This window comes from Chrysemys picta, chromosome 11 (genome assembly GCF_011386835.1).
Source record: "Chrysemys picta bellii isolate R12L10 chromosome 11, ASM1138683v2, whole genome shotgun sequence".
In the NCBI taxonomy this organism is placed as follows: domain Eukaryota; kingdom Metazoa; phylum Chordata; order Testudines; family Emydidae; genus Chrysemys; species Chrysemys picta.
Genome location: NC_088801.1, coordinates 9,812,386 through 9,824,776, shown reverse-complemented (window position 1 = coordinate 9,824,776; position 12,391 = coordinate 9,812,386). Strand labels below are relative to the sequence as shown.

Here is a 12,391-nt window from a genome sequence, read left to right as displayed (position 1 = left end):
AGTTTATGGCTTGTCTACATTAGAACATTCTACTACTTTAACTCTACGGGTATAGGTTAAGCGATATGATCCCGCCAGTGTCGATGTAGTTATACTGTATAAAGGTGCTTTATGCTGATGCAGCTATTCCCATATAGGAAAGGGGATCACTATACTGGTATCAAGCGACAAAGAGTCCTGTGGCATCTTATAGACTAACAGACGTATTGGAGCATAAGCTTTCGTGGGTGAATACCCACTTCGTCAGACGCATGTGGGTATACTGGTATCAGTCACGTTTATACCAGTAAAACTGCCCACGCTAGATCATTTTACTAGTATAACTATAATGGGGGAAAATCCCACCCTTAACAAACAGTTATAGCAATACAAACATTGTGTGTAGACCAGGCCTCAGACGTAAGTTTTCAAGTGTCCTCTAATTTTGGGTGCCTTTAGATTTTTGGGAGCCCAACTTACACCATTAGGGGATGCTCATTGGCTCTGAAAACTAGGCCAGAGATGCAGCAGGTTGGGTACGCAAAAAGGGAGGCCCCCAAAGTTAGTGACTATTTGAAGATGTGGGCCATAAGCACTCTGTGCCGCAGTTTCCTCCTCTGTAAAATGAGGATAATACTTTTTTCCTCAAAGGTGTGATGCTTACAGTTTGTGGACTGATGATAATGTCACCTAGCGCTTGTGTAATACTTTTCGTTTGTAGATTTCAAAGCACTTTCCAAAGGAGGTCACTACTTTGCACTCCTATCCTGCCGTCTATCAGAGAATACTACAGTAATTATTATTTTGTGTTTGTTAATACCTTACTCACTTAGCCAGCTGAATTGTGGAAGGCACAAAACGGTATCCTTTTCCTAATAATTCTTTTGCTCTTGTATAGCACTTTCCACTTGCAGATCTCGAAGCCTCCTATGTAAGAAGTTCAACATCATTATCCCAATTTTACAGATAGGGAAACCGAGGCACGGAGAATTCCCAGAGTCGCACAGCAGACTGGTGATAGAGCGAGGAACAGAACCCAGGTCTCCTGACTCTGAATCCTCTACACTGTGCTGCTCCTCCCCCTGTTCTTTGTCTCAAAGCATCTTCCTTTTAGTCAGGCTGGAACTTATTGACCGTTTCTGCTACGCCTGGTAAACGCTTGCAGTCATGCTGGAGTGATGGTAACCTATGTGTCATCTCCACTACACAGGGCTGCCTCCAGGCTTTTCAGCAACACCCAACTATTAAAGGGCAGCCATTTTGTGAAGTCCTTTGAAGGCATTTTTTTGACAGCTTGTAAAAGCATGAGGTGTGACTTCCCTTTCAGCATTGGGAAGGGGGAATATTAAACTCTGGTAACTGACAGGAGCCTAGGACGCCTGGAGAGTGAGCAGTTGGAGAGCAAGGCAGAGGAGGAGAGTCCGCTGTCAGCAATTAGCTGCTACAGCTGATACTGTTTAAAAAAAAAAAAAAAAAAGGCCCCAGCAGATGGCAAGTGCACGAATTGAGTATTGATACGTTTGTGGAATCCCAGCAGCCACCACACAAGCATCTGCCAAGCAAGCAAGATAAATGGATGGGCTTATGTGTCTATGGAGCTCTGCACTAGCTCCTAATTGACTATTTGCCCTGAATCCAAGGTCCTTCAGAGCTCTTGATGGGTTGGATATGGATTGCTTCCCTCTCTCTGACTCTCTCTAGAGGATCAATACAGCTAACAGGCCTGAGAGCGAAAGCCAATGGCAATGTGTTTTTTGTGCAGGGCTGTGGAACTCCATGCCACTGGAGATCACGATAAGGTTATATCTTGCCACTTTCAGAGCAGCATGTCTCTTTGACCAGGCCGTCTTTCAGTAAAAAAGGCTAGTTCATTGCTGGGAGTCATTCCTTTAGACTTCAGTCCCCAATGTAATTCTTTAGAAGTACTAGGCAGAGAACTGTGCCTTCTCTACATCAAAATTTGATTTACTAATTCACGTATGTGGTGCCTAGATTCCACAGGGAGGAGGGACGCAATAGAAATTCATAGCCAGATAGAAATAGTACAGGCTGGAAGATCATCTCCTTGCCACTGGTACAGTTGCCAAACCTTCCAGCGTCCCCTTGCCCCATGTGCCAGGCTCCATTCACATCAGTTTCTCACATAGGACACTGTTCAGTGTTCTTTATTCATTCCTGGTTCAGACAAAGCTTGCAGTGATGTCACAGGTAAACTGGGGTAACCTACACCAATGCAAGTGGCATTGCACTAGAGCAAATTATGTCTACATTAGGGGATTGTACTGGTGCAGCTCCAGCAGTGGCTAAAATCCCATGACAGATGGCAATAATATTAATAATACTTAGGTCTTATATAGCACTTTTCATCAATATATCCCAAAGGGCTTCATGAAGGAAGAAAGTATCATTAGTCCCATTTTACAGATGGGGAAACTGAGGCACAGAGTGGTGATGAGGCTTAAAGAAGGCTGGGTGGGGCCTATAGTCAAGATCTTACCCATTGCAATCAGCATCTTCTCAGCCAGGGATGGCTTTTCAAACCCTTGATAGTCAGATCTTGAGCAGGTCCAGTGGGACTCCCTACCTGCAGGGTGTAATATGCTGACTTTTCTGCCCCCGCAGCCTCTAGCAGCTTTGGGAGTTGGGTGAAAGATCAGGTGTGGTAATCAAATCCTGATCTCCCGAGTGGCAGGCAATAGCACTGGGTCATTGTCACTACAGATTTTTAAATAGCACTGTAATTATAGTGGTGGTTTGGGTCTAAGGCTAATTTTAAATTATGATTAGAAATACAGATAAGTAAAAGTCTTAGGAGGCTTATGTGCTCTTCCATTGTCTGATCCTAGGTGCTGGAGGGGAGGTTAATTGTTGATTTTATATTTACACTGGATAAGTCCCACTCTTGTTCCTCTCACTTTCCCACGCATGTTGCAAGGCAATTAAAGTGGGATGAGATTGGTGCCTTACTCCCTTAGGAACATGACCTGCCATTGGAGCTGGTGTAGTGCTGAGTGTTCTGCAGATAGTGGCACACAGCAAGCACTCTGTTCCTTTTAGCAAGAGATGCTGTCATGTAACGTATGTCCCAGATGTGAGTGACTCTGAATATTATCCAGGGTCTAAATATCTTGTTGGGTTACTTAAACAAGAATATTCTACCACTCAGGCCTGGTCTGTACCTAAAATTTAGATTGACCTAGTTTCGTCACTTTTGGAAGATGTGAAAAATTCACACCACTGTGAAATGTTGTTAAGTTGACCTAAGCCCTGGTAAAGACACAGCTAGGTTGATGGATGAATCCTTCTATCAACCTAGCTACTGCCTCTCAAGGTGGGCGGATTAACTAGAGTGATTGTAGACCTCCTTCCGTCCCTGTAGCAAGGGTCTATGCCGCAGTGGTGCTGTTTTAGCATCTGTGTATAGACAAGCCCTCAGTTGGTAAGACAGTTTCTGGACCCCGGGGTTGCTTTTTATGTAGGACCTACGCTGTTGTGCTTTGCTGCCAAGAGGAGCACAGAGTAACTGACAGACCATGTGGCTAACGGTAGGGCCTGATCCAACTCCCTTTGAAGTCAGTGGTCAAACTCCCAGTTGCTTCAGTGGTACAGAGCCCAGTCCCTGGTGCACAACTATGGATGTGAAAACAAGCCAATACAGGGGCAAATTCTTTGACGTAGAGAAAAGGACCAAATGAGGCAAAGACCCTTTACTTCCTAAAAAAACAATGAGGAATCCTTGTGGCACGTTAGAGACTAACACATGTATTTGGGCATAAGCTTTCGTGGGCTAGAACCCACCACGCATCTGATGAAGTGGGTTCTAGCCCACAAAAGCTTGTGCCCAAATAAATTTGTTAGTCTCTAAGGTGCCACAAGGATTCCTACCGCTCTGAAACCTTTTCTTCTAAGGTCCTCCTGCCAGCATGTAGCACAGTATGCAGAGTTAAAAAGCACACTTTATAAAGTATTTGACTATGTCCCCTTGTGGGGAGGGATAGCTCAGTGGTTTGAGCATTGGCCTGCTAAACCCAGGGTTGTGAGTTCAATCCTTGAGGGGGCCATTTAGGGAACTGGGGTAAAAATCTGTCTGGGGATTGGTCCTGCTTTGAGCAGGGGGTTGGATTAGATGATCTCCTGAGGTCCCTTCCAACCCTGATATTCTATGAACTGGTGGAAAAAAACTTAACCAGATGCTTTAGAACACTGATTAGCTGGAAGTTACAAAAGATTATTTACTAAACTAGCAGCACCTGCGCTTTTTCCATTCCAACTCCCCAGAAATTGTTTTTTTTTTTAATCTCATTTCACATCAGTGTTTCAGTTTAAACTGGATATGCATCCTTCACATATTACTGAAAGGGCTACTCCAGTTTCTTTTACTTAATCATGGGTGTCTCTACGAGTAAGCATACTCATTAAGAGCGTTTCATCACCGAATCTTTGTATACTAAGCAATTGCAACAACAGCATAAGCGCCAGTAGTTGCCAAAGGAAAATGAAAAAAACACTGTATGAAGGATGGTGATTGAATGATTAAATGTATGGAGGTTTTTATTAGCATACACCATAGTATAATAGACTTTGTAATAAAGTTAATTTTTACTGAGCCCCCAAATGTGCAAATTTATATTTCTTATTGCTCATAGTTCTTTGCATGATAACTTGCCTAGTAGATCCATGTTTGGAATAAAATTAGAAACAGAGTGAGAAACACAGGCGGGAGACAAGGAGCCTGGATAGTTCTTCTGTACAGAAATTTGCAAAACACTGGACTAGGTAGTGTATTTAAAAAACAAGCACCCCACCCACCTCACCTTGCTCCTTCATTCCCAAGTGGGTAGTAACACATGATGATGTAATGATGACATGACTTCATTATCACAGCACAGCCATCTCTTTTCTTTGATCATCCTCGTAGTACCTGTATCTTATGGGAAACTTTTTGCCCTCTAGGTTGAGGAAGAGTTTCCATATTAAATTGGAATACTGTTCAGATTTGTTTAGTAAACTCTGTCACATTTTATAAGCAAATGTATCTGGGCTTTATAATTGGCAACATGCTTAGGCCGCATAGTACTGTGGGTAATTTAAGGTATTGCCCTGGAATAGGAAATCTGCAGGGAAAGACTTGCAAAGAGAAATTTTAAGGAAGCTTTATAACAAATGTAAGTCTAATTAAACATTCCTAACAATCTTAACTCAACCTTGCAGAACTGTTGGGTTTTTTGGCAACACTGAATAGATAAACTGAGCCCTCAGTGTGTATGTTGCTTAGGAGGAGAGGAGCAATTATTGCTGATTACTGTTATGATGATTTGCTAGGGGCATATTTTCAAGCCCTAGTTAAAGGAAGAAAGTGAAGTAGATGCACTTCGGTCTTGAGCTTAAAATGATCAAAGAGTTTAGCACAGATCCTTACGCCATCTAGTGGCTATTCTTCGAACTACTTGTTCTGTATAGAGAAACGGGAAGGGGTTTTCCCGATGCACATTTGCCCCCCTCCTCTCCGTTTCATTTTGGAAGGTACCTAAATATGGGGGAGAGGAAACTAAAGAGTATATTGATCCGGGATAAAGTGGCGAAAACACAACAGAGCGAAAATAATGGATTTACACCAAACAAGCCCTATTAAATATTAACCTGTTTTTACAACGGATTATAAGGTTGCACCAATTAGTAGGTTCCAAAAATTGCACCACATTAAAGCAAAAGCCTCAGCGGGCGCTTATGTGTTGTGTCGGTGTTAGCAGTACTGTTCTCACTATACGTTCATTGAACAGTAGCGCAACCCCAAGATAAGGACGGTTAGTAAAAATGCCTAATGGGAATGCGGGGAGGGACTCTGGATGTCTAGTTCGGTTGTGGCGACGGCGTATTTTGAGCCTGCCTTTTTCACTCTTGGTTTCTCTCAGGGACGCAGTCCAGCACGATACAGTGTCTCGGTCTTTCATTTTTATGTCAGTTAGCGCCGTTTTAATACTCTTTTGGCCGACAGTCACGACCGTACCCATAATGCACTGCGCCACCTAGCGTGTATATTTGCATACGTTGCTGGCGAACCTTCCCTAGAGTGAATGAACAGTCTCACAGCAAAGTTTTTGCCGTTAAATGGAAAGGAAGAAGTGGTCAAATGCATCCTTTTTTGCATTTTACTTTGGGCTGATTGATATTTATGCACACATTGATGGAACTGAGGATAGTAATAATAAATAATAATCTAAAATTTGCACAGCTTTACTAATTTTGTATGAAAGATCACCCGCCCTTTACCAGGATGATGTTAATGTGATGTTAATAAAAATAGACACAAAACCAAACCACCAATCTGCTGATATTTTACTGGTGGTAAGGGGGCTGAGGAGGGAGTATTTTGCCAGGCTAACTTAATATGCATAAAACAGTTTACAAAGTATTTATTGTAATAGTTTATTACCTACCACTTATTTATTATGCTTAACAAAGAATACATAGCACTTAAGAATATTATTAATTATAATTAGCACTTCTGTATCTTTTCTATTAATATTAATACATGGTATCATTATGGATATTCTTAATTAGCATTTATTTAGCACATTGCAAAATATGCAGTGCTTGCAAATAATAATACTATCCAATTCTTATATAGGGCTTTTTTATCAGTAGATATCAAAGTGCTTCACAATCTTTGAATGTATTTAAAATTATTATAATTATTTATTAAAGGGATACTACAAACTTTAAAGAAAAATCATGATTGTAATCCTAGTAACACTGTTGACAAACACTTTCACTTTCAATAAAAAATCAATTTAGTCATCCCTATTTAGTGCTGTTAGTTTAATTTTTTTCTAAACTTGGATAATAAATACAGTTAACCTGGTTGCATTATACATTATTTAGTAATACATTATAATTAATATCAATTAATTACCAATACATAGAAAATAATAGAAAGAATAAATTGCAAATATATATAATAAATAATTGAAGAACATGTCTGTGAAAGTGATTATAATGATTGATTGTGTGGATTGCAGTTTGTTTAAAAATCAGTAATCCTTTCATTGCTCCTCTAAAGTAATCTTCTTTATGGTCATATTCTATGCTGGGCAGTGGGCAGATCCAAATGGCATACATTGCAGTGGAACTCCTTATATGATGCGTGAAAGATTTGTTTCTCTTTTATGAGCATATTTATTCCAACATTGCTTCTGCAGTGAGAAACCCCTACAGTCTTGCCTATCCTGGTGTCTTGTGCCTGACTGCACGCTAACTTGCTATCTTTGTTGTTGTGTGTTTGCAGGTGGTTCTGCTGGGGATGGACATCCTGTCTGCACTAGTGTCACGGTTACAGGATCGCTTTAAAGCTCAGATAGGCACAGGTAAAGGCTAAGGGATCGTTAGCCCATCTGAAATATATTTGGCCAAATTCTGCCCTCACTCACACCCAGGCAGCCTCATTCATTTAAAGAAGGTTACTTGGCTATAACGGAGAAGCAGAAATATGGTCCACTGTCACTAATCTGAATTGTTTTGTTAACATTGCATATACCACAGAGGCTGCATCATCAGGACTGGTACTTTGCAGCTTCTGCCACTCAAATAGCATGAGTAAAAGTGACAGACTCTGGCCCTAAATGATTAGCCTCTATGCTGAGTCCCTTTATTGCTGTGTGTGCTCTCGTCCTCTACGGCGCCAGCAGAGCCCCCAACCAAAACCTCGTCACAGGAGCACAGCCTAAATTCCATGGAGGATTTGACCTTAACCAGCTGAGTAGGAGAGGGCTCTGTTTGGTTCAGCACAGATCTGTGTCTGGAGAATTTGCACAGTTGTCTGCAAAGCATGGGGGCCACTAGTGCGTTCTCAGTGTCCTGTGGGTTTTGTGAACATTTTGTTTGTGTTTTATTTGGGGAGAGATCTCTGGGTTCTCCCCCACTGCTCCCCTGAATAGCCTCGTGTTCTCCATTCTCATTCCCGTGACTACTCTGCCTCTGCAGTACTCCTGCCTTAGTTGCCGGCCTCCGCAACAAGGATGGTCCCATGCTACTACATTGCTGCTTCCTTCTTTCTTAGCTGTCACAGAGTACCGCTGTCATAATGATTACATCTTAATTAATGCAAACCTGTCAAGATCTCAGTTCTGAGACGTACTGAGTGCTGTCCATTCCCATTGACATCAATGGGAATTATGGGTGCTCAGTGCCTCTCAGGATCAGATCGCAGACAAGTGAGTGGGGACACAGTTTACATCGTGGGTTAGTGATGTCCCAGAATTCTCTCTGCTTTGCTGAAGTGTGTGGGGGGGATTTTAACTGCGATACGCTGTAGCTTTTTTTTCTGATAGACTTTGGTGGTTTGTTTTTTCCAGTGTTGCCAAGTTTACTTGACAGGCTGGGAGATGCTAAAGACTCGGTGCGGGAGCAGGATCAGGCTCTGCTGCTAAAAATTATGGAACAAGCTACTAATCCTCAGGTATAGCAATGACTCATTTGGAATACACTGCGTGTGTTCACAAAGAACCTATGTCGGAATCTGTATTTATGACCTGCCATAAACTCACCTTCCCCCATGGGTGCATGCTAACTGGCCCGTTGTCTCCATGTCCACAGGATAATCTTCCAAGGTGGTTATGAAGAATGGATCATTTTCAGACCAGTTGCAGTTAGATCTGGGAGGGATGGTTGATTAATGTTCTAAATCTTCGGTTCCAATCCCAACAGAGTGAAATTGACTTATTCCTCTTCTGAGTTAGATCCACTGAGAGCCACATAATTTACTGGGCGTGGATCTTTCAGATTACTACTATATAATCCAGGACCTTTCTGTTCTCATGGATGTTAATGATCCTCTGATACTTTCTGTAAAATGAGGGTTTGCCCCTGGCCAGTATTTTCCCTCTTCCGACACAGTTGTTACTGAAACTCAACCTACCCCATTTCAATGGTGATGCACATGTATAGTTTGGAAAGATTCTTTGGGATCTTTGGAAATAAAAGGTGCTATGCTCCCCGGCTCTACCTGCTTGTCCAGGAGAGCACCCGTTTCTGAGCCTTGCCCCCCATCTCTCCTAATTTCTGATAGGGCAGAAAGAAAGGCAGTGATGGACACAGTTGAAATTAGCTGATGCTTGTGCTTCCCTATCCCGCAGACCAGAGCTCTGTCCCATGAAGCTGGGGCACAGCTGGGAGATGGGTGTGTTTGAGCATTAGCCAGGGCTCCACTAGAGGAGGGGCAGTCGCAGGTGTCAGAAGTGCTGTGCCTTGGGGGTTGGCGGGTATGTGCTGGTAAACCAGTGTTATGTTAGCTAGCAGTGAGTTACTGAAAGGCTCAACAAAGAACAAAAGATTAGTCACCTTTGAGATTAATACAGTCGTCCTGGAGCTCCCACCCAGAAATCCTCCTAGTCTCTTGGGTGTGGGCACAGAGTTTATATTTAAACCCAAGGGATGATAAATTGTGCCAGGGCTGGAAAAGAAAACCCCACCCACTCTATTTTTCTTCTTCCCTTTCCACCCTCTTTTCTGTCTTCTGCAGTACGTGTGGGATAGACTGTTGGGAGGATTCAAACACAAGAATTTCCGGACGAGAGAAGGGATTTGCCTCTGCCTTATTGCAACCCTCAACGTGTAAGTCAGGACCTGTCATAGACCCGGGTTACTTGGTTCCAAGTGTTTTACATTTAAAAAAACAAACAAACAAACAACAATTCATACTCATGCACTTTCTCTTCTCCTAGATCCGGAGCTCAGAGTTTAACACTGAGTAAGATTGTGCCACATATATGTAACTTACTTGGAGATCCAAACAGCCAGGTAAGTCTTTGGTGAAACTCGATGTTAAATTCCATATTTACTGGCAGGGAGGGGGGGTCTGATTGCCACTCACAATAAGCAGGGCTCTACATTTTGAGCGGTACATTGACTGTGTGCCGGCTGTTGGTGAAGTTTGCAACTTTGCCATTTATGAAAAGCCCTGGTTTAGTTTTGCATAATGTGATTTTAGGGCAGGCCTAGTTCTGTTCTCAGTGACTCTATGGTAAATCTGAAGTGATTTCACTGGAGTTGCTCTGGGTTTATATTGGTGTCATCAAAATAATTAATAAGAGAGTCAAATCCTAAAAGACTGAAATCATGACAATAGTTAACTCCTTGTGCAGCAGTGCGAGTTGCATGGGATATTGGGGCTGTGGCCGTCTGAGTAAATTCAAGAGAAGACATGAAAGAGATGCATGAATCCAGTCTGTCTTTGCTTAGTGCCATGTGCTCTATTGTGTTGTGTTATAAGAGCTGGCTTGGGTGGGTGCGGTGAAACTGAGCCGATGTCCTAATCAGGGAATTGGCCGTGATGTGCTGCTAGACTAGTTTTTATAAGGAAGTTCCTCAAAAATATCCTACCAAAATCTGTGATACATTTCCAACCCCCTATGTAAAAATAGTGCTGTTCCCTCTGAACAAAACCATCATTCCAGTCCTCCTTTCCTTCTTCCCAAGAGAATCCAACAAGTCCATACGTGTGTCCTCTCCCAACTCCATTAGAGTGATTTCTATTGCTGTAGTGCCCCTCACCCTGAGATGGATGGGGGCCCAGTTTCTCTAAGTGCGCTGCTAAGGCCAGGAAGAGGCAAAGCCTGCCCTGAAGAGCTTACAATCCAATTGGAAACAAGACACAACAAGTGAAAGTAGGAAACAGGAAGGGAGAAGATGGGGAAGGGAAGACAAGGGAAAGGGCAATGAGATAGTGTTGTTCTATAGGGCAGCTTTTGGCAACTTCCTGGTTCCCAGTCATTGGAAATTGCCCTCTCTTGCTCGCATCGCACCATGAGTCTCACTTCCTCTTGCATCATGGATGATCCTCTAGGTGTTCCCCTACCTGGCAGCTGTCTCTGGCTGTAGCTTGGTGGGATGTGGTGTTGGGCTGGGTGGTTGGTTGGAGAATAGGTGCCTCGTGATTCTTGATTTGGGCAGGTCTCTCCTCCCGCCTCCTACTGCCCGACTGCTGGGGCTGTCCCCTAGCTGCTGTGAGGAGTTGGGTGGGGGAGAGCGTTCCCTTCACTGGTGTAAGGGGCTAAGAGGAAGAGCTGGTTACCCCTGAGAGGTGGTAAAGGGAAGGGGAATGGGGATCCAAACTCCCTTCCAGTACTGACTTTTCAAACCATGGACAGGGATGGACCAGCAGGCTCTCTGGCAGGGGAGAGAGATGGGCTCCAGGACTCTCACTCAGTGCACATGCAGTGATTGTTTGGACACGTCTTCTCTCTCTCTCTCTTCTTTGTGTGCTGCTAGCAGCCAGCAAGCGTGTGAGGGGAGCAACCCTCACACCCCTGCGCACTCCTGTTGGTGCCTAGTACATCTCACAGTCTCAAATTTCCTCATTATCCTTCAGAGTCACCCCAAAGCAGTGCTTGTGGGGCAGAGAGGTGTAGCCTGGCCTGCCCAAACAAAAACAAAACCAACAACAAAACCCCACAATAATCAAACATAAACTACTGTGCCTGGGTATCTTTTTAAATCTTCACAGTAGTGAAAAACACTAACCCATTTGGCTAAGATCAAGTGCACTGTCAGTTTAATAAATGTTGCTTCCTCTGTTAAGGGCCCAATAGATTCTGTCCTTCCTGGGGCAGGGAGGGAGAGGGATGGACCTTGTGATCTGATAACACTTTTCTCTATCTCCAGTTGCTTATTTTCTTCCCTCTGAGAATTATTGTTGTAAAGCTGCATTAGCAGAATGTTGATCAACACTGCCCTCTGTTGGCTGAATGAGATATAGCAGAAGCAGGGAAACATGCAGGGTTTTTTGTTTTGCTTTGCTCCAAAGATGCGAGTTGTATTGTTGAGGGTTTTGTTTTTACAAGCGGAGGTTTTTTTTTGTTTTTTTTTGAACTAACATTGGTTTTGAGTGATCGTTTAGCAATTTCCCTTATCCCAGTAAACTCTTGATATGGCTGTTTAGTTATATGCATGTAGACTATTCTGACTGAGAACAAAGAGTCTAAAGGATTGTAACGTAAAGAACTTAAAAGCATTTAAAAAAGTGTGTTGTTATAAATAAAGAAAAGCCGCTATTGATACAGCCAAGTTTTATCCCTGTGTTTGGTCACCCCATCTTGTATGCCATGAGTATTTATTTAGGCCACGATCCTACAAACATGTTCACATCCAAGTAACCTTACACGTCACCCCATTAAACTCAGGAGGACTACTCAGGCTCATAAAGTAACTTATGTCCGTGACTGGGGCTCGTAGGCACTATATTAATACAAGTAATAAATAATAATAAATGTTTGCAGGATTGGGACCTTAGGCTGTAGGTTTTTTATAGTGACTTTTCCTCAGAAAGCACAAGTTTCTCATGGTGACTTTTTAGAGGAAGCATCAGTGTTCTTTTACCTACCCCTTCAGAGCCATGCTTTCACCTGTGCCAACTACA

General features: G+C 42.9%; 1 protein-coding gene and 1 non-coding gene across 20 annotated transcripts in view; one reads left to right on the top strand and one right to left on the bottom strand.

Annotated features, from left to right (window-relative positions):
- CLASP1 (cytoplasmic linker associated protein 1) overlaps positions 1 to 12,391 on the top strand; it is a 265,392-nt gene that overhangs the window by 65,957 nt on the left and 187,044 nt on the right. For all 19 annotated transcript variants that reach the window (XM_042843075.2, XM_042843076.2, XM_065561475.1 and 16 more), the window contains exons 3-6: positions 7,265 to 7,343; positions 8,331 to 8,434; positions 9,497 to 9,588; positions 9,699 to 9,774. In XM_042843075.2, the coding sequence (XP_042699009.2) occupies positions 7,265 to 7,343; positions 8,331 to 8,434; positions 9,497 to 9,588; positions 9,699 to 9,774 (351 nt within the window). The remainder of the gene's footprint in view (positions 1 to 7,264; positions 7,344 to 8,330; positions 8,435 to 9,496; positions 9,589 to 9,698; positions 9,775 to 12,391) is intronic.
- On the bottom strand, positions 5,659 to 5,785 carry LOC112059471 (U4atac minor spliceosomal RNA). The gene has a single exon (XR_002888786.1). It is a non-coding gene; the product is annotated as a U4atac minor spliceosomal RNA (small nuclear RNA).